At 40.4% G+C, this 23,561-nt stretch overlaps 1 protein-coding gene across 7 annotated transcripts in view; it reads right to left on the bottom strand.

The window, feature by feature from the left end:
* osbpl6 (oxysterol binding protein-like 6) overlaps positions 1-23,561 on the bottom strand; it is a 205,293-nt gene that overhangs the window by 95,307 nt on the left and 86,425 nt on the right. For all 7 annotated transcript variants that reach the window (XM_085986073.1, XM_085986071.1, XM_085986068.1 and 4 more), the window contains exon 2: positions 18,321-18,594. In XM_085986073.1, the coding sequence (XP_085842199.1) occupies positions 18,321-18,422 (102 nt within the window). In that variant the 5' untranslated portion in view covers positions 18,423-18,594. The remainder of the gene's footprint in view (positions 1-18,320; positions 18,595-23,561) is intronic.

Below are 23,561 nucleotides of genomic sequence, written 5' to 3' on the forward strand. Positions count from 1 at the left end.
TCCCGCCAGATTTGGTATAGTGTGGAAGCCATTAGGCTTTCCCCACACATGCCTGGGTTTAATATTGCAGTCGAGTCCCAATAACAGCGGGACTTGATCTGCATATTTAAATAAGGACCCCGTCAGCTCTAGGCTGGTGTCCTTGGCACCTGCAATTTAAAACTGCAACTGGCAGGATTGGGGCAGGACGCCATAGGGCAAGTACCCTGCTCCATTTTAACTGCCCCCTGCCCGGTTCCCATCAACTAGGGTAGGGGTTAAAATGCTCTCATTAATGTTGGAACAAACAGCTACATTACCTAACTACAAGAAAAATCCTTTCCGAAATAAAGCCCTGAAAATCAAAGTTTTATGAAAGGATCCTAAAAATAGATCTTCAAAATCTACTTCGCTATTCAAGAATGTCCAAAAAAATTACAAAACAGAAATTATAATACTCTTTGTTCCTTTTTTGTTCCTGGTAATCTTTGTCAGAGAGGAAGCATGAATGAATAAATATATGGAGGGTGTGTTTCAAGTGGGCTTTTTGAAATAGCATTTTATTTGAGCCAATCACACCCCAGATACAAAATTTAACTATACACATATATGCATTGATAAGACAGCTCATTATTTTGAAATTCCTCAAAGCACTTCAGACAATCAATTACTTTTGGACTGCAGGGACTGGTAAGTAGGTAATCCCAGTATATTCCACAAACAGTAGCGAGATGTATTACAAGTTGGTGTTTTTTTTGATAATCATTAAGGGAGGAATGTGTGCCATTCAATCTTTAACATCCCTTTAAACAGGTGACAGGACCTTGGTTTAACAAAGGGCAGTACCTCAGGCAAGAGTACTGCACTGATGTGTCATCCAAACTTTGCATTCAAGTCTTGGTATAGGGCTTGAATTCACAACCTTCTGAGTCAGAGGTGAGAGCTTTACCAACTGAATCAAGATGACATACTGTGGAGGGTTTTTAATGGCCAGAAACGCAGTCTAATAAGTTACTGACCTTGTACATATGTACTGCAAGGTTAACGACAAAATCATTACAAGGCAACTTCACAGCAAAATCACCATCATAAATAAAGGGATTATAACTACTATAAGCCCACTAACTCCCACAGCTACCTTGATTATAATTCCTTCCACTCCGCTTCCTGTAGGGACTCTATTTCATTCTCGCTTTTTCTCTGTCTCCGTCGCATCTGTTCTGACGGTGCCACCTTCCACACCAGTGCTTCAGATATGTCTTCCTTTTTGCTCAACCAAGGATTCCCCACTACCATGGTCGACCGGGTCCTCAGCCGTGTCCGTCCCATTTCCCATACTTCTTCCCTCACCCCTTCCCCTCCCTCCCAGAATCACAATAGGATTCCCCCTGCCCTCACCTTCTACACTACCAGTCTTCACATTCAACAGATCATCCTCCGCCACCTCCAGCGCAAACTCCACCACCAAACAGGTCCTCCCCTCCCCTTTCAGCGTTTCAAAGGGACTGTTCACTCTGCGACACTCTGGTCCACTCTTCAATTACCCCCAATACCCCTTCCCAATACACCTTCCCATGCAAGTGAAGAAGCTGCAACACCTGCCCTTTCACCTGCTCCCTTCCCACCTTTCAGGGCCCCAAACACTCCTTCCAGGTGAAACAACATTTTTCTTGTGCTTCCTTCAATTTAGTACACTGTATTTGCTGCTCATGATGCGGTCTCCTCTACACTGGGGAGACCAAACACAGATTGGGTGATCGCTTTGCTGAACACCTCCGATCAGTCCGCGAGCGTGACCCTGAGCTTCTGGTCGCCTGTCATTTTAATTCTCCACCCCACTCCCACTCTGACCTCAGCCTCAAACTGTTCCAATGATGCTCAACAGAAGCTCAAGGAACAGCACCTCATCTTTTAATTAGGCACTTTACAGCCTTCCAGACTCAATACGGAGTTCAACAATTTCAGATCATAACCACTGCTCCTATTTTTCAGACAGCAGGTGCTGTTGCCATTTACAACTCCTCTAGACCAATCTTTTGTTTCTTCACTTGTCCTATTACCACCCCCTTTGCCTTGCACCATCATTTAATCACTCCTGCCTTCCACCCTATCGCAGACCTTCCCTTTTGTTCTTTCCTTCCATCTCCCACTTTCCCTGCCTTGGTACTTGCTTAAAACCAGTTACATCTCCAACTTTTGCCAGTTCTGACGAAAGGTCGTTGACCTGAAAGGTTAACTTGGTTTTTCTCTCCACAGGTGCTGAGTACTTCCAGCATTTTCTGTTTTTATTTCAGATTTTCAGCATCCGCAGTATTTTGCTTTTGTTATAAATGAAGGCCAAGGTAGTATTTGTAAGCATCCTATAATAGTAGTTACATGGTATTTTGGATGTGCAGTGTATTGTATTTTATCTACCTATTTATTTTACAGCCAACATAGCAAACAAATGGAGCTATTCACGACTGATTTCCATCACATAGTATAAAGTACAACACTGGCACCAACACAGGCATGGTATGGGAACACCACCTGTAGATTTTACAATTTTGACAAGTTACATAGGCAATTTAGAAAAAAATTGCAATCAGTAATATAATCTGTTAGCAGTGACCAATTACATCAAAAGTAACCACCATATTGCAGAGAAATAATGCAACAGCGGTTCCTACTGCAGTCCCTGGATGCAGAGACAAGGTTAGTTACAAAAGAGCTGACTGGCTGCTTGTTTAGCAGTTATAAGGCATTTCACTGACCTTGGTGTGTAATGCACTTTCAAATTTTGACAGTTAACTGCTGCTAAAGAAAAAGATTCTCTCAACAGTGAAGTGGCAAGCTTGCTGTCCCAATGGATTAAGGGTCACACCACATGGTGGGTTACTGATCTCAGGCATGACACTGTGGGAGGTGCTGGATGCACGTGGAGGTCCCAAACACAGGAGGATATCGTGAAGAGCTGCAGAACGTGAGCTGTGTTTTTGTTTAAAGGTATTCTAAAGAGGTAGCATCTCCCAGAAGGACCCTAATGAGCTCTAAGGAAAGGGTGTTTTAATGGGGTGGGGGTGGGGGCAGGGGGGGATTGTGATGCTGTTAACCAACTTCTTCATATATTGTCGACATGAAGTATTTAGAGAGAGACTGTCTTCACTGGAACATGCAACAAAATAATGTTATTCAAGTCACAAACACACAATCCGTGCTGCTTCCACACAACATTGTGATAAAAACTGCTCAAGCTCTTGCACGCTGTTCTCTCCCAACAAAAAGATAACCATCTTCCTTTAAACGAGCCGACTTGCATCAGAATGCAGAGTTCAGAACAAAGCTGTGTTTCACTAATATAAAAAGCTCATAGCTAAATTTAATTTTATGAAATGTGTCGGAAATGTTTCTGCTTTGTATTTATCTCCTTTCCCTGTACATTGCTGAATAATGACTACCTGGGTGGGAATTACAGTCGACAATCCTTAATTCAAAGTCGATTCATTCAAATTGCCTGATAATTCAAAACTTTATACTGCTAAATTCCCCATTTTTTGTTATTTACATTACGTAATTCAAGTTATTGATCATTCAAATTATCAATCAGAAAACTTAATTATCAGGAGTAGACTGTAATTTGCCAAAAGTCCTGTTACTTTCTTAAACTCCATTTAAATATATTCTTCCTTCATTTGTTTTAGGTTCGCCTTCTCTTCCCTCCCCTCTCCTCATATCATATCATTCAGCAGCCTCAAGCTAAACGGATGATCAGACTGCTCGTAGATTGCTGCAATGTTGCTCTTGCTACTGGAAACTGGGCACGGGTAACTCAGGATGACTAATTGATTGTTCTTCCCTGCCTATGTGGAAGTACTTGGTTTGGATGGCCCCTCCATTCAGTGGCACAGTTGAGATCAAGAATACAGCATGTAAAGAATTGAAAAACTTGAAGCATGGACTACTGCACCATAGCATAGTATGTTGACGCCAGCTTCAACCCTTATTATGTTAACAGGCAGACTCATACACCTTCAGACTAGTTAAATTATTTTGGATTTCAGAACAGTTCTTAATAGAAAATCCTATAATCCATATTTTCAAGACTGAGGAAATTGGAGACTCTAACGAGTCCCATTAATCAGCTGGTGCAACATCCAAACGATAAACTGGAAGCAATAAAATATAAACTTCCCACTTGCATTGCCTCATCATGCAAAGCTGTATTTTTCTCATGTAGCAAAAAAGTACATGTGTTAACAGTTGTGCAATCCCAGCAAAAAGTACTACTGGATTACATAAATTACATTTTTTATTGCTACTCTGAGTTTGCTCCCATCAAAACATGGGTTGGTTGAATTTTTTTTTTAAACTGCTGTCCATGTGTTGAGGCCAATGCTTGGACCAGTGCTGAGGCAGGATGGAAGGGAAATGCTTACAATATGTTCTAGAGAATGTCTACAAAATTATAGTGGTGTGCTTCATGCACAATTGTGCCATGGACAGAGGCCTTACCATAAACTTGGATGAGCAACTACAAGCCATGGAAGACCAGGAGAACCCACAGTGCAGCAAACCAGCTGCTACAGGCAGGACGACAGGTGCTTGACTGCCTCATTATTCTAGTGAGGAATTGGACACTATTACTTTCTACTGGGCATATTTACAACCATAGAGCTGCTAGCTGTTTTACCAGTTACTATTAAACAACAGCTCCATTTGCTTTTTGCCAACTGACTCTCTAAGCTCTATTAAACATAAATTGATTTACTGTGTGTCGCGAGTGTGTGCAGTGTGCATGTTTAATGTGTTTATCTGGTCCATTCAGCCCTTACAAGTCAGGAGCTCCTGCTTGTGCCTTACTTTAAATGCTCCCCGAGCTGAAGGGGAAGCAGCGATGAGTGGTTGCTCAGCCAACTGGCAAGCCACGTGAGATTCAGAACGTCTGCTACTTGTAGCTATTCCAGCTATATCTGCATTAACACTGCTGTCGAGACTCTAATCCATGCTTTTATCACCTTGAGGGCAAGGCTCAATTTCTCGAATGCTCTCCCTGCTTATACCTCCATAAATTGTAACTAATTCAGAATGCCTGCATTCTTATCCACTCAAAGTCCCACATTTCCATCAGTCAGCTTCTTGCTCGGTTCCACTGGCTCCCTGTGCCTTCCATAAAAATGTCAAAGTCCTCAACTTTTTCAAATGCCCCCAAGACCTTGTTCTACTCTACCTAAGTGACTTCCTGCAGCCATATATTCCTGCTCACTCCCTTTGTTCCTCTGTTATTGGTCTACTCCTCGTTCCCATCCACTAATTGCCACCATCGGTGGCCATTCTTTCTTCCACCATTCCCCACCCTCTGGAATTTCCTTCCTAAGCTCTCCACCTTGCTTCCTTTTCTCCTGCTTTTAAATTCCTTTGCAAAACATGTTCTTCACTTACTCTTCTGGCCTCATACCCCAAGACCATTTACCTGTTCTTCCCTCGCACTGTTAATACACACTGTAAAGCATTCGGAGACTCTATGTAAATGAAAGTTTTTGTTTTGTTGAGTCTCCTTTGCTACAGTCACTCTGTGATCACTCCTTTCTGAAGCGGCATCTGCAGTCACTTGTGCAGAGTTGCATGGTGGTACAAACCTGCTACTGATTTGAGAGTAAGTCAACTACTTCTATGATATTCCAGATACACCACTACTGAAGGTCATCTGCTTACCATGCCCACTGTCTCCGTCTTAGCATAGAACTTAAGGTATTCGTGAGCTGTGTGAAACGTTGCCTCATGATTGTCTGTAACCATCTCTCCAAGTGAATTGAAGCCAGCTGTGGTCACATCTTGGAGTTTGAACACTAAACCTTCTACAGTAACAGTGGGAGCAGTTATGAGGGGTTTACCTATGGTGTATGGTCTGTGTTAAATGACAGTGTCTACAAGGACAGTCAGAACCTAGTTAGTAAACTTTGCTTTCTGACAAGGCCATTGAGCCATTACTCAAAATTACTGCACAATTCACAGCTGCGTTAACAAGCTTTGTACATTTATCCTGTTTAAGTGGCTTTTAAACTGCTTGGGAAGTGTTGAAGGATTACAGTTGCTAAATCAAACGTGGAACTCGCTACCACAGGGAGTGGTTGAAGTGAATAGTATCGATGCATTTAAAGGGAGAAGGGAATAGAGGGTTACACTGATAGATTTAGATGAGGAAAGACAGGAGGAGGCTCAAGTGGAGCATAAACGCCGGCATGGATTGGTTGGGCTGAATGGCCTGTTTCTGTGCCGTATATCCTATGTAATCCTATGTATATAATCTCTGCTCCTTAACATTAGTGAATTCCTACTGGACCATACATCATATTGTAAAACTGCCCACTCACCATTTTGTTGGCATATACCCAAATTTCTTGATCGGATTTTTCCTATTTTTAAACTAGAGTTTTTCTAATTTATTACTTTTTATTACTTTGTCCATTTCTCTTTCTAGGGTTCTTTCTCTCACTTTGGTTTCTACAGCATCTGATTTCTTCCTCTTCCTTTGTCTCCTTCTGGATGTAAAAATGTAATTTTCCTTATGGCATGGAGTCTACTTTTGTCTGCACTGAATGTTCCTTTAAACCATTTTCCTCCCATGTGATCACTATGATCCTTATTAATAATGTAAATAAAACGACACGGCCATCAGCATACTAACTTTTCCTTTCGAAAGACATCTTCACTTGGCCATAAATCAGAAAAAAGGATTATGTCTGTAAACAGTGCAGCATTTTGGATCGATCAAACTGTGCACACAAGTTGCTTAAATTGGACATTTTTTTAAATCAGTAGGCTCAGAGACATGAGAAAATATTGCAGTTCCTTAGTTCATTCTGCACATAAAGCCATTATTCAACCTAGACTGAAAAAATGAATTTGTTCATAAATGTCATAATTCACATGGATTCCCCAATTTCATTCTGCATACACAGATGTTTAGAAACATTGGCCCATATTTTCCGATGCTTACGGGTGTATAAGGGCTGTGTACACACCCGTACAAACATTGGAAATGCCGGTTTCAGGCATGCGAAGCGCATGCGCTGAAAACTGGCATTTCCGATCGGTCAAGAATGCTCTTGACAGATCGGACGCCTGCCCTGGAGAGGGGCCTCTACGGGGGGGGGGAAGGAAAGAGGTCCGCTTTCTGCAGAACCTCCGCACGCAGAAAACCCTTAGAAATCTTACACCTGGTAAAAGCAGGCATAAGGCCTGCTTTTACCAGCATAAGAGTTGAAAAGAAGTTATTAAAAAAAAAAATTCCCCACACACATTTAGAATTTAGTTTATTTTTAGCCCCATAAAAAACTTTAATGACCTTTTACAAGAAAATAAATTTTTGTTTCAAATATTTAATTTATTGTAATTTTAACTCCTTTTAAAAATGTGATTAAAAAAAAAAATTATTTAATGTTTTACTGTGTTTTTGGGCTGCTCTCCATTCATACATTTGATAGGTCTATCTGTCAAAAGTATGAAGGGGGATTCCCTTCTCCTACTGGCTGGCCTGCCCACGTGGTCACAGGGACGCTTGCAAACTGCACGCGCCTCTGGGATACGTGGCCCCTGCGCATTTCGAGTTTGGAGAGGCCCAGGAACGGAAGCGTCCGGACCTCGGGAGACCTCGGGTAAGTTTGTAGATTTTTTTCCGATAGGAGGCATCCGCACGCAGGGAGCCTCCGATCAGAAATTACGGGCCAATGTCTAAAGCAGTACTTAAAAGGAGGACAGTTATTAAAAGTGCTTCCTTCTTCAGAGAAGGGGACTATGTCCCTCAAAATTTAAACAGCACAAGTTGAGAAGACTAAATTTATGCAATCCAAATGAACAGAAATTTTCAAGCGTATGAAATTGCAAAGGCTTAGCAAAACACTATAAATCTTGCAAGAAGTTAATAATGTCCAAGTATATCTTTAAATTTCTAATCCTAGCCTTTTACTCACTCAAGATCAACAGGTCATGTTTCAGTGAAGTGAAGCAGTTTTGTTCAATTAGCAACTGTAAATCTAGGCTGAATGGGTGGACCTATCCAACCTTATGGTGTTTGCTAACTTGTCAATGATAATCCTACTCCCAAATTACTTCCCAATAGATTTTTTCATCTATATCCATCATTGCTGTAGTGTGTTTAATGAGAGCTCATGTACTGTTATCTACAGTGAACAAAATGTAGTCCCTGCGAATCTAAATTAAGCTGACTGGATACACAAGCATTTTTACAAGAAAAATGTTTAAATTGGTTTAAGCTACTGCTGTATTTTAACTGAATATTTTAAGAACTCAATTTTAATTGACCTCGCACAGCTAAATTGTAAAATGTAACTTACTGTTCTTTCACTTTCTACAGAATACATTTTCATTGTATTTAATACATTTGGCCTTTAACTCAACTTAAATATTTTGAATCAAGTATTCACATTCCCTTCTTTAAATCAAGTATTTTTAAACCCCAGAAGACCACCACTACTGTGCTTCTACAGCATCTGATTCATCTCTCTTTCTTTGTCTCCTTCTGGATGTAAAAATGTCATTTTCCTTATGGCAGCGAGTCTACTTTTATCTGTCCTAAATATTACTCTAATCATAGAAATCATAGAATCATAGAAAGTTACAGCAAGGAAGGAGGCCATTTCGGCCCATTGTGTCCGCACTGGCCAACAAAGAGCTATCCAGCCTAATCCCACTTCCCAGCTCTTGGTCCGTAGCCCTGCAGGTTACAGCATCCCAACTGCACGTCCAAGTACTTTTTAAATGTGGTTAGGGTTCCTGCCTCTAACACCCTTTCAGGCAGTGAGTTCCAGACCCCCCACAACCCTCTGGGTGAAGAAATTTCCCCTCAAATCACCTCTAAACCTTCCACCAATTACTTTAAATCTGTGCCCCCTGGTTTTTGACCCCTCTGCTAAGGGAAATAGGTCCTTTCTATCCACTTTATCTATGCCCCTCATAATTTATACACCTCAATAAGGTCTCCCCTCAGCCTTCTCTGTTCCAAGGAAAACAGACCCAGCCTATCCAGTCTTTCCTCATAGCTAAGATTCTCTACTCCTGACAACATCCTTGTAAATCTCCTCTGTACCCTCTCTAGTGCAATCACATCTTTCCTGCAATGTGGTGACCAGAACTGCACACAGTACTCTAGCTGAGGCCTAACTAATGAAGCATAACCCCCATGCTCTTGTATTCTATGCCACAGCTAATAAAGGCAAGCATTCCATATGCCATCTTAACCACCTTATCTACCTGGCCTGCTACCTTCAGGGATCTGTGGACATGTACTCCAAGGTCCCTTTGTTCCTCTACGCTACTCAGTGCCCTACCATTTAATGTGTATTCCCTTTCTTTGTTAGCCCTCCCCAAATGCATTACCTCACATTTCTCCGGATTGAATTCCATTTGCCACTGTTCTACCCACCTGACCAATTTATTGATATCTTCCTGCAGTCTACAGCTTCCTTCTTCAGTATCAACCACACAGCCGATTTTAGTATCATCTGCAAACTTCTTAATCATACCCCCTATATTCAAGTCAAGATCATTGATATATACCACAAAAAGCAAGGGACCCAGTACTGAGCCCTGTGGAACCCCACTGGAAACAGCCTTCCAGTCACAAAAGCACCCATCAATCATTACCCTCTGCTTCCTGTCTCCAAGTCAGTTTTGAATCCAACTTGACACTTTGCCCTGGATCCCATGAGTCTTTAACTTAGTGACCAGTCTGCCATGTGGAACCTTATCAAAAGCCTTGCTAAAGTCCATATACACTGCATCAAACGCACTACCCTCATCTACCCTCCTCGTTACCTCCTCAAAAAATTCAATCAAGTTTGTCAGACATGACCTTCCCTTAACAAATCTGTGCCGACTATCCTTGATTAATCCGTGTCTTTCTAAATGAAGATTTATCCTGTCCTTCAGAATTCTTTCCAATAATTTTCCCACCACCGAGGTTAGGCTGACTGGTCTGTAATTACTCAGTCTATCCTTTTCTCCCTTTTTAAACAAGGGTACCACATTAGCAGTCCTCCATTACCACACCTGAAGCCAGAGAGGATTGAAAAATGATGGTCAGGGCCTCTGCTATTTCCTCTTTTGCTTCGCTTAACAGCCTGGGATATATTTCATCCGGGCCTGGGGATTTATCTGCTTTTAAAGCTGCTAAACCCCTTAATACTTTCTCTCTCACTATGTTTATTTCATCTAATATTTCACACTCCTCCCCCCCGATAGCAATGTCTGCTTCGCCCCTCTCCTTTGTGAAAACAGAACCAAAGTATTCATTAAGAACCCTACCGACGTCTCCCCACACTGATTACCCTCATGATCTCCAATAGGCCCTACCCTTTCTTTAGTTATCCTCTTATTTTTAATATATTTATAAAATCCTTTTTTCCTCCCATTTATGATTGCAATGATCCTCATTAATGTAAATAAAATAACATGGCCATCAATATACTAACTTTTCCCTTCTAAAGACTTCTTCACCTGGCCATAAATCAGAAAATGGAATTTAACCATTTCCCACACCAGCCTGCTTCTCCAACTAAGATTGCTCAAGTTAGTGCCAAATTGCAGGCTGCTATCCAAAACATATTTCACATAAGCCCCATAGGAACATTAGAAACAAGATTAGCCCATTCAGCCACTCGAGTCTGCTTCGCCATTCAATTAGATCATGACTGATCTGTGCCTCAATTCCATTTACCAGCCTTAGCTTCATTTCCCTTGATACCCTTAACCAACAAAAATCTATTAATCTCCATCTTAAAATTGTCCCACAATCCACAACCTTTTGGGCGAGAGTATTCCAGATTTCCATTACCCTTTGCATGAAAAGATGCTTTCTGATTTCCCTCCTAAATGGTCTAGCTATATTTTTAAAGAGTTCAACAATTTCAGATCATAACCTTGGCCCCTATTACAATTTTACTTTTTTTTTCTACCCCTTTGTTTTGGGTCTTCCCTCCCCCCCACAACTTTCCTTTTTTTCTCTCTCCCACATGGCAGCTGTGTCTCATCCTGCCAGTACACTTCACACCTAATCCTAGCCGTCTTGTCTCCACTTGTCCTATTACCATCTCGTCTGGTTTTGATTACCTCTTAATGTCTCTGTTACTTCTTTTGTTCTATCGCAGCCCTGCCTTTGATCTATTTTATTTCCTTTCCAGTTTTGAAAAAAGGGTTTCAACCCGAAACGTCAACTCTAATTTCTCTCCACGGATGTTGCCTGGCCTGCTGAGTTTTTCCAGCATTTTCTGTTATTTTTTAAAGATTATGTTCCCTCGTTCTTGATTCCCCCATCAGAGGAAATAGTTTCTCTATGAATCCTATCAAAACCTTAAACACCTCAATCAGATCACTCCTCAGTCTTTAATGCTCAAGGGAATACAAGCCAGATTCATGCAAACCACTCTCATAATTTCACCCTCTAAGGCCTGGTATCATTCTGGTGAATTTGCGCTGAACCCCCTTCAAGGCCAATATATCCTTCCTGAGGTGTGGTGCCCAAAACTGAATGCAGAAGTCCAGATGGGATCTGACCAAGACCCTATACACTGAAGCATCACTTCTTCTGCTTTGTATTCCAGCCCCCTTGTGGGAAAGGCCAACATTATTAGCCTTTTTGAACCTATGAGCTTTTAGTGATTAGTGTACTTGGATTCCCAAATCTATTTGCTCCTTTACAGTTCCTAGTTTCTCACCAATTAGAAAATACTCGGATTTATGTTTCTTGGGTCCAAAGTGGATGACCTCACACTTGCCCACATTGAATTCCATTTCCCATAGCTTTGCTCACTCACTTAATTTGTCTCTGTCCCCATGCAACCTCCTGCTCCTATCTGCACTATTTATTGTCTCTCCTAATACAAGTGTCATCTGCAAACTTGGATATACAACACTCTATTCCTTCATCAAGTTATTAATAAACATGGTGAAAAGAGCAGATCCCTGTGGAATAACACTTCTCACATCCTGCATTAGAGTACATGCCCTTTATACCCACTCTCTGTCTTCTACCTCCCAACCAATTTCCAACCCAATTCAAAAGGCTAACTCCAAGTCCGTGCACACTCTATTTTTGCTAATAATATCTTTCCAGCTAGCAAAGTATAGGTTACTTCAGCCAATTAGTTTAGATTCAAACCCAAGTCTAAGGGAGTTTGAAACTAACCAGCTGCATCCCCCAGTATCATTTTCAGATTTTTTAGAAACCAATTTATAATACACCACCCAAAACAAAAAGGGATTAATTTTGAAACTACTGCCAGCTGTTTTAAATTAGAGGTCGGGTGTGTAATCGATAAATTCAAATTGTAGAACATGACCTTTACAGGGAAAGTTTAACTGGACAAAAATGGGGTTGAATATACAAGGAAAAACACAAAATACAAATCAGCATCTAAGGAAAGGGGCAATATAAATATTAAATTCACAAGCTCCTCTTGCATAATATATTAAAATATACTTCATATAAGGGCCTAAAAATTTCAAATATGTATTTCACATTTCCTGGCTATTATTTCATACAAGTAAAGACCTATTTGCAATGTTGCCATTTTGCCCCCATAAAGCATAACAGACACCAATTTGTATGTTTCAACCTAATTTGGTTTCCAGTAGTTTCTCATTTTATATTATGTGGCATCATGTACAAGTTTCAGGTACCATATAGAATTGAACAAAAATTAAAGTTTAACAACATTTAAAATACCAGAACTATTCTGTGAAACTAGTAACTGAGCAACTGTAGTTGATTAAATAGATATGCTGTTAATAGCTCAACAAGAATTTGCATTTATACAGCACCTTTAACATCGTAAAACGTCCCTAGGCACTTCACAAAAGCGTAATCAGACAATAATTGACAATGAGCCAAAGACATTAGAACAAGTGGCCAAAAGCTTGGTCAAAGAGGTAGGTTTTAAGTAAACTGTATCAATAATATAAAAATTACAATCATACACTTAGGCCTAGAAATTCAGTGGGCTGCGCCACCCGTTAGCGCCTAAAGAGGGCACTTAGTGGGTTTAACGCCAGTGGCCACGCCTCCCGCTAAATTTAGCGGGACGCTAATGGCGGCGCTAGCCGTTAGCGCTGCGCCGCTACCGATGATGTCATCGGTGTGCGCAGCACCCCGCTACCACCCCGATCGCAAAATTTGGTAGCGCCCCCTGCTTTAACGCCGGTTGCAATTTGCGACCGGTTCAAGGGAGCCTACCTGCGACGGTAGAGGCGCGGAGGGGCCATTATTTTTGCTGGCCGCCTGCCAGCACCTCTTTGCGCTGCCGTCCCCGGCCTCCTGAGACCGCCCCCCCCACGTTGTGCCGGCTGTGTCCAAGGAACCCGGCACTTCTCAGTGCCGGGCTCTTTTGCCGGCACTCGCGATCACCGATCGCGCTGCAGCAGGCCCCTCCCCTTAAGAAGGGGAGGAAGGCCTGCAGTACCGCAGTGTGCCGTGCCGCAGTGTGTGGCGTTGCGGCACTTTGCGCTGCGATTTTCAGTTGCAGCGCCCCAAGAGGAATGCGGGGCGCCTCGAGTAGCGCTGCGCTTCCGTCTGGGGCGCTGAAACTGAATTTCCGGCGGGCGTTTGTGACTCCTTCCGGGGCGGTGCTTCCAGCGCCCTGGCGAGGGCGCCAGTGAATTTCTAGGCCTTAGTTTCTAAGGGATCAGATGTCTCTTTAAAATTCAGTTGTTTTCAAAGATAAACTAAACTAATATTGACCATTCTGGCCTTTTGTTGACAGTGGTCATGTGTGTACACAATTTCCCCCAAACAAATCAGCAGAATTTGGTCCAGTCCAAATGCAGGAATGTTCCTGGTCAGCTTTCAACAGTTTCTGCATGGTTGCTTTTCAAAATGATGGGAAGAAAAGCTAAATGACAATTTCAAGTTTTATTCAGGTAACATTTATAACAATTATTGTTGTTGGAAAATTTATATTGATATATTTGCAAGTTGTTGAGTGTATTTTAAAGCAGAGTATGTATGCATTTGAAAATTAAGACAGTGAATAAGAAAAAGAAGAAAAAAAATCAGCCACACTCCCATCCTTTCTCCTTTAAAGATCTCTCTTAAAACACTCTAGATAGATATAGATATATAGATATATAGATATCCCCACTTTGACTGCAACTTAAAAAATATATATATTTTGCCAGTCGCACTCCCCTCCTGCCCCATTCCGGAATCCAGCCCCCTCCCCTCCTTCAGAGCCCAGCTCCCCTTCTGCTCTTTTCCTATCTCCATCCCATTTGCACCATTTAAGCCTCCTCCCTGCTCGCTTCTTGCTTCCAATTCCAAACCAATATCAGCACAAAGCTACAGAAAGATGGCAGCACAGATAGGATCATAAAAAAGGTGCTTTCCTGTTTCTTCCATTAATTTATTGATTCACTGGTGTGCCCTGTGCCTGTTGCTTTATTATATTGGTGGTCCACACTGCTTTATATATTTATTAGTTCACTGGTGTCCGCTGCTCTATGAAATTATTAATTCACAGCTGTGGCGGTTATATTAATTTATTGATTTGTTGTTATGCTTATTAATTTATTGGTATGCCTGCTATTCTATTAAATCTTCATTTACAGGTGCCTGCTGCCCATTAATTTGTGGATAATGTTGTTGTGCTTGCTGGTCTATGAACTTATTAATTCGCTGGTGCCCACCTCTATTAATTTGCTGGTGTCTGTTGCTCTATGAATTTATTTATTTAGTGGTGGCCAGTCCTCTATTAATTTATTAATTCATTGTTTCCTGTTCAGCTGTACTGCAATGTACAGTGTTGTGAGTGGTCATCCGTGTGGTTTGTGTGGGTTGAGTTTTCCATTTGCAATTATATATTGTTAAGCAGAATCAATAACACATTTTGTTGTAATTTATATTCACCAGTTTATTCTGGTAATTGCTAATCTTGGTATTATTATAGTGGCAGCTTCTGTTGTCCATTTTTAGGGTGTATTATCACACTGTTCGGGAACATGAAGATAAAATATTTAAAGACTGTACAGGTGTCGACTCTCCATGTGAAATGCTAGGAGACATTGACTAGTATCACATTTTTAAAACATTTAGCTGATGGACACCAAATCACAAGTGCTTGGCAGTGGGTTTTCAACAGTGAAGCAGAGCTCATTGTATTGCCTGAAAAGCTATACAATTGCTAGTGTCTGCAGATCCTGTTACAGTAAAGTTATACTGACAAGTTTGCCTTGTTGCAAAGCCATTTCAGGTGTATAACATGAAAATATGCTAAATAGTCTCTTTCTTGCTATAAGCTTCTATGGTCCTAAGGTAGCATAACTCAGGAGTCAGGTCAGGGATCTGACTCCCAAGCAAGAGTTGTGAAACCACCTGTTGTGCATTGCCAGATAAAGAAGATTCTTCAATCTATTTGATCTCATCCCTCCAGAATTCTAACCTTATCGTCTTGCCATTAGAGCATCTAATGGTTTCTTAATTAAGTCCAGGGTTCTGGCCTCAACCACTCTTCTTAGCAACCCATTCCACTTGTTCATTAGAACAGAAAATGCTGGAAAATACTCAGGTCATCGACCTGAAGCGTTAACTCTGTTTCTCTCTCCACAGATGCTGCCTGACCTGCTGAGTATTTCCAGCATTTTCTGTTTTTTTTCCAGATTTCCAGCACCCATAGTATTTTGCTTTTCCACTTGTTCATCACTTTTGTATAAAGAAATATTCTTCATGATAGATATCTAAATAGAGATTCAAATAACAGGAAAAAGGAGGTTTATGACAAATGTCAGGTACAGAATATAGTAGAAAACCAGGCAGAAATTGAAAAAGGACACAAGAGGAGCGAAGAGTATGAGAAAAGATTAGCGGGCAACATAAAAGGGAACCCAAAAATCTTTTATAAACATATAAAAAGTAAAAGGATAATTAATGGAATGGTGGGGCTGATTAGGGACAAAAAAGGAAATCTTCTGGAGGCAGAGGGCATGACTGAGGTACTGAATGAGTGCTTTGCACCTGTCTTCCCAAAAGGAGGATGAAGTGAATGTTGCAGTAGAGGAGGGAGTAGAGATATTGGATAGGATAGAAATAGATAGAAAGAAGGTGCTAAATAGGTTGGTATTACTCAAAAGTTAACCCAGTCCAGATGGGATGCATCCTAGGTTGATGAGGGGAGGGGAGGTAAGGATGGCAATAGCAGAAACTCTGACCACAATCTTTCAATCCTCCTTGAATATGGGAGTGGTGCCAAAGGACTGGAGGATTGCAAATGTTACACCCCTGTTCAAAAAAGGGGAAAGGAATAAACCTGGTAACAGCAGGCCAATCAGTCTCACATCAGTGGTGGGGAAACCACAAGATCATTAACAAGGACAAATTTAATTCTCACTTGGAGAAGCATGGGTTAATAAGGGACAGCCAGCACGGATTTGTTAAAGGCAAATCATGTCTAACTAACCTGATTGAGTTCTTTGATGAAGTAACAAAGAGTGTTAATGAAGGTAGTGCAGTAGATATTGTATATATGGACTTTCAAAAGGCATTTGATAAAGTTCCACATAACAGATTTATTTGGAAAATAGATGCACATGGGATTAAAGGGACAATGGTAACTTGGGTATGTAATTGGCTGAGGGATAGGAGGCAGAGAGTAGTGGTGAATGGATGTTTTTCTGACTAGAGAGATGTATGCAGTGGGGTCCCCCAGGGATCAGTATTAGGACCATTGCTTTACTTGTTACATATAAAAAAGACCTGGACTTGGGTATAGGGAGTACAATTTTGAAGTTCGCGGATGATACAAAACTTGGCGAAGTAGAAAATAGTGAGCAGGATAGTAGCAGACTTCAGGAGGATATAGACAGACTGGTGAATGAGCAAACCTATGGCAGATGCAATTTCATGTGGATAAGTGTGAAGTGATGCACTTTCGGAGGAATAACATGGAAAGGCAGCATAAACCAAATGGTACTATTTTGAGGGGGGTGCAAGAGCAGAGGGACCTGGGGGTGCATAATCACAAATCTTTTAAGGCGGCAGGACAAGCTGATAAGGCAGTTAAAAAAGTGTATGGGATACTTGGCTTTGTAAATAGGAGCATTGAATACAAAAACAAGGAAGTCATGCTAAACCTTTACAAATCACTGGATAGGTCTCGGCCGGAGTACTGTCTACAATTCCGGGCACACACTTTAGGAAGGATGGCAAGGCCTTGGAGAGTGTACAGAGAAGATTTATCAGGACGATACCAAGGATGAGGGACTTCAGTTATGTGGAGAGATTGGAGAAGCAGAGATTGTTCTCCTTAGAGCAGAGAAGGTTTAGAGGAGATCAATTAGAGGTATTCAAAATTATGAGGGGTTTGGAGAGAACAACTAGGGAGAAACTGTTTCCTCTGGCGAGTGAGTTGGTAACCGGAGGTCATAGATTTAAATTAACTGGCAAAAGAACTAGAGGGGAAATAAGGAGAACTTTTTTCAAACAGACGGTTGTTAAGATCTGGAACACTCTACCAAAAGGGTGGTTGGTAGAAGCAGATCCATTGGAACTTTCAAAAGGCAATTGGACATGTATTTGAAGAGGACTAATTTGCAGGGTTATGGGGAAAAGGCTGGGGTGTGGGATTAAATTGGACAGCTCGTTCAGAGAGTCGGCACAGGCACGACAGAGCGAATGGCCTCCTTCCGTGCTGTAAGATCCTATGATTCTATGTCTATCTAATCATTTGCCCTTCATATCCCTGAACCAATGCCCTCATGCCCGGCATCTCAAATACTGTTTCAGTTTCATTTACTCTTTTCCTGCAAGTACGTTATACACCTCTAAACGACTTTGAGGCATCCCTTTGAAGCTCAGTCACCAGACCAAGTTATACTGCTGACTGTCCCTCATAGTCGGCAGACATCAGTCCAAGATCAGTAGCTGTAATAAAGCTGCAACTTTAGTTGTTAAAAACTGATTTAAAAAAAAAACACAACTGTTATCAGAATATCACACTTAAGAATTTCAACGGCAAAGTATTAAACTAATCTAACTCAGTTTCAAACAGTAAGTTCAGCATTCTGAAAAAGTATTTTGTACAACTACATAATCTTAGTACAAATTAGCATGTTCAACATGTTCCAATTATTCCTAGCTACAAAATTCCCTCTTCAATTCTTTTCCCAATGAAAGACTTCCATTGACATGAATTTATTTAATCAAAATTAATGCCCATTACACTTCATAGCACATGCTCAAGCTTAACCAAGAGTCAATTCCATGAATACCTGAAAATTCAAGCATTTTCAGAAAAGTATTCCAAAACCTGAAATACCAACAGGAGTATAACCAGCAGCAGGTTTTTTTGTTGCCTTACCGGTCTACTCTCTCTTTGAGAGGATGAAGAAGAAGACGCACTCCTATGAGTGGGAGTCGATATTTTGTGAGCGGGTGACATGTTTTTCTCTTCAGTGCTCATGGTTACTGATGGTGGTTTGCCGTGAGCAGTAGTAGTTGCACTATGACCTTCACTTAAACTTTGAAATTGTCACTTGACTTCAGTACTTTAACTAACATTATTCCAATCAGCACGGCAGCAACAACATTGGGAAATCTCGGAGTGGGTGCTACTTTTTGTTTACCAGCTCAACCTAAAAGAGAAAAAAATAAAATGTATCAAATTAAACAGACATTTGTATAGACAGAGCAATTTTTTTCAAACCATGAAATAAGTTAGAGGTTGTATTCAACAGAAGAACCATGCAATGAAATCTTGATATAGTTAAATACTATAATATAAAGCAGAGATTAATTTCAAAATCTAAACTACACTCCATGTGCTATATGAAAGGTCTGGGAAACAAGGTTACAGAAGAAAATAACTATCTTTAAAAAAAAAAAAATCAACTTCATTGCCTCTACGGAGACGCTAAATAAGTTTTCACTCCCCAGTAGATCGCTTCAGTGACATTAACTACAGGGAGCATCTTCATGCATCCTGAAGCAACTCCATTGCAAACATCTGGAGTGAGTTACTACTTCAATCTGGCCCAAAGAGCTGCTCTGGAGCTGGCTTGCCTCAACCTTGCTGTCGGCTGAGAAACCTTACATTCTCAACACCTTTCGGCTGGTTCCCTTTGCTAATTGTAATTCATCAGTTCTGGGATCTATCCCATAACAGATGACATCAAAGTAATTCAGGTCAGGGAGATAGTCGCCATGGTGGTGATAAAACTGACATTCAAAGAATTTTCTGGCAAAGTAGTTGTTTTCTTCTATATAAATTGCAAGTACTTTAAACCAAAACTACTCCGGAGACTTTCCTCCTCCATTAAGCAAATAGCCAAAAGCAGTGTTCAAGTTACAATATTTTTAAACCAATGCTTCAATTGTCATGATGCTATCTAAACTTCTAGAGACTTAATTTTCTATTTCTCTGCTGATGCCTGTCTACGTAACTGACTTATAACCAGGTTCAAACAATATGAAGGTCATTAACAGCATGACTGTTGTAAATCTGAAATAAGCGGTGACTGAATCACTATCGATAGATACAGACAGATGACAGCAGGCTTACAAACATGGCTTGCCTTCAGCACTAGGATGGCCAACTCAATAACTCTGCTGTTGAGAAGAAATTGACTACAATTTGTCTACCCATCTCAACACAATGAACATTACAAATATTCTTCTGTTACAAAAATTCAGCTCCTTTGCTTGGTAATAAAATGTGCACTGAGGCAAAAATGTGGTGAAGGTGGCTGGAATACCTGGAAGAATAGGAATCCTCAATGTAGTTCAGACCTACTCATCATTGGTAGCAACTTCAATGTTTTATAATGCCTGTATCTGCCCAGTGCCAAGACCAGAATTTTTGGGACATTTGGGTCATTGGTACCGAAGGGCAATTTCTACACATATTTCTGTACTCCCAGGAACCACCAGCTTCAATGTTTTGTAATATCAGTTCTCTTTACAGATGGCTTCAGCAGGATCCTGCAGTTGGTCACCTAATTTATGCACTGCATATAGTATACAATATGTGGTATCTTAAGAGTACAATCAATAAATGGCACTTAAATAAAGATTCTGAAATTTGTCCTCTAGCTAGCTTTTCTTGAAATCATTTTTAAACTTTTCAACATAAATTACTAAAAGCTGAAGAAAATCATTCTATCAGTACAGTGACTAAATGGTATCAATTCTGGGAAATGAGGTACACTGCATATGCTCAGGCTGCACAATTCAAATTCAACTCAGCATCACAGCTCTGGGCAAAAATAAGGCTTTTTTTTGGAGAGGTTGAGGCTTTCAAGTAAAGATTTTACTGGAGGCATTAAAAGACACAAAAGACAATTCAAAGGATAGGTTTCTTTATATTGTGAAATATGTATTTTTTTAATTTGGTTTTGTTTGAACCCTATTAAACATTAAAAATTCCAATTACAAGAGATACAATGGCACATAAAACATTTTCAAAAAAGGATTTTAAGGGATTGATGAAAACCCAGTGGCCAGATAGCACAGTGAGGAGTTTACATCAGAAACATCTATCATAAATGTGGATAGTTAGAATTTATAATGGAAAAAGTTGACACAAAAAGGGGACAACAACGAGCTGTCGAGTTGTGCAAGAAGTGTGCGCAAACACAAGATTATTATTAAGAAATAAATCGACGTGTTTTGTGCACAATTATTTTAAGGAGCAATGTTTTTACATAAAGTGGTAATGTGTTATTGCTAACAAATGATGCAGTAATGCTACTTATCTGCAGCACTGCATCATCTGCATGTGACATCATAATCATGAAAATAATGCACATCTCTTCTGGCTTTCCTCCCTTCCCAAACACTCTTCATAATGACAATAACCTTTTAACAAAGATATCTGTAATGAGCAGAGAAGTTATTGAGACTGCTTTTTTGGATGTGGAGGGGAGAACGAATGAGGAGTGGAGAAGGGGAAAAAGTGGAGTAGGGATCAAGTGTTGCAATAACTGTAATCCCATTACAAATATAAAACATCTCCAAAACATGGTATTTTCTAAAAAGTTAATATTCCTATAACACAGTAAAATATTCTAACCTCTTAAGAAATTGGCATTACAATACCATGACACAATTGCTCCCTATAAACATAAATTCTCGATGTTTTCACAGCAGTCTGTAAATGATCAAGTTCCATATTCTATTCCGGGTCTGTGAAGCAAGTGCTCACTGCAGTTCAGGTTTCCAAAAGTGATGCCAATTCTGCTAGTGCTTCCTAAATTTCATTAGTCAGTTGATAACTTCAGATAAGTATTAGAAATATCAGAAATGCATGAATCATTCATTATATGTACTCCATTAACTTTCTTGAAATAAGCTCAGCAGTGGTACCGACTAAGCATCACCTAAAATAATTTGTTAATGAGACTGTGCAACTGTTTTCAAACCACAAATAAAAACAAAATAAAAACTCGTTAGGCAGATACGCGTGACAAAGTAACTACGTGCCTATTTTGGCTTTCACAGAATGGAAAGCATCCAGGCCACAGCCGCAGATTCTCTGCTTAACATTTGTTTCTGACAGAGAGAATTACAACTGTAGAATGTTGAGGATACAGCACCACCTCAGCAATGAATACACTACTTACTGATCTCCCTTTTCCACGAGGTCATTGAATGTGGCATTTAATACTATACCATCAAAGACGATTCTGTTACTGTACTGTTATCTTGCTCTGCTCAGCACTGGACAAAGCTGAGTCATCGGCAATCCATCAGTAAGGAGGCCCTAACAAATGCTGATACAGCACAGCTCACTTACCAATCCATAAAACAAGTGTATCCTTGAATACCACTTCATTTTATCATCAAGTAACAAGTATTCACAAAAGGTGTTTAAAATGTTCTTATTAAATGCCTATAAGACCGCTATTTAAAATTGCAGATTGACTATTTATACTTATATACTCAATTATATCACTAGTTTATGGTTTTGTTTTTAAAAATGTATCCCCCCCATAGACATTCTAAAACCAAATAAACCATGACAAATAGAGCTTCTTTACACAAGGGGAAAACGAGCTATTTCAAAATGGAATCTAATATAATCCTTCAGAACTTCAAATTTTTGTTCTCTCCTCACTTAATCCCTGGATGAAATGTTAACCAGGCATGTTTGCTTGAATTATATTAGATGTTTATTAGAATATCTTCATTTTTTAAATACAAATCGTGTGTTTCCTGGATATGCACTGCTAGTCTCAACAGATAAAGCCTTTTGGTTTGAACCATTTAGAAATACTTCCAAGCAGGACATTTACCCACTAAGTCACCGGAGCAGCTCAGTACTGTATTGTGCGAGCAGTTTACTGAAAATTATAAAGTATCCCAGCACCTTAAGCAACAATAATCCTCCTTTATACTGATGATGTACTCATACCAAACTGAAGAAATATCTTGCACACAACAAAATAGAATTTCTCCAGTACATCAGAATGCTAAAATGTTGCAGTCATCAACATTGTACCAAGGAATTGAAAATAAGAGGATGCAGTCTCGGCCTGTAATTAGCAGGGTAATCGCAATAGGACCTCAATTGCTGCTATTTAAATCAAACCTGCTGTTCCTATTAAGTAATTATTCTATTTTGATGGCTTACATGCACATACACCTGCTTTCCCGTTCAACAGGCAGTCCAGTCTTTGCAAATGCTGTTAAATAAACGTTAGTCTTACTCCAGAGTGCAGAATTAAATAGGGCCAACAGCAAAGTCATTGGGATCTTTTTTCAGCTGCTACAATTGCAGAGGGATCATAAGGAATACATCAATGATTGTAGCTCAACCTACAGCTCTCCATAGAGGGGGAGACATAGGAAGCAATGGAGACACAAGAATGTCACAGAAAGGCATCCTCGGGCTCAGCAGCTCTTAATTGATTTTGAAAAGGTAGCAGGAACTAATCAGAATTTGAGAAGTGTAGTAAAAGGGTAGTCAAAGGAATAGTGGGGCCGATTAGGGACCAAAAAAAGATATTCGTGTGGAGACAGAGGGCATGGTTGAGTTACTAAATGAGTACTTTGCATCTAGAGAAGAGGAAGCTGCCAAAGTAGCATTAAAGGAGATGATAGCAGTGATATTGGATAGGATATAAATAAAGAGGTACTTAAAAGATTAGCAGTCCTCAAAGTAGAAAAGTCACCCGGTCCAGATGGAATGCATAAGAATTAGGAGCAGGAGTAGGCCATACGGCCCCTCGAGCCTGCTCCGCCATTCAATAAGATAATGGCTGAACTTTGACCTCAACTCCACTTTCCTGACGTATTCCCGTATCCCTCGATTCCTTTAGTGCCCAAAAAATCTATTGCTCTCAGCCTTGACTATACACAACGACTGAGCATGAACAGCCCTCTGGGGTAGACGATTCCAAAGATTCACAACCCTCCAAGGTGAAAAAAATTCTCATCATCTCAGTCCTAAATGGCCGACCCCTTATCCTGAGACTATGACCCCTAGTTCTAGACTCTCCAGCCAGGGGAAGCAGCCTCTCAGCAATTACCCTATCAAGTCCTCTAAGAATTTTATACATTTCAATGAAATCACCTCCCATTCTTCTAAACGCCAGAAAATATA

The sequence above is a fragment of the Somniosus microcephalus genome, chromosome 4 (genome assembly GCF_052327205.1).
Source record: "Somniosus microcephalus isolate GS21.2 chromosome 4, FLI_Smic_1.0, whole genome shotgun sequence".
Taxonomy (NCBI): domain Eukaryota; kingdom Metazoa; phylum Chordata; class Chondrichthyes; order Squaliformes; family Somniosidae; genus Somniosus; species Somniosus microcephalus.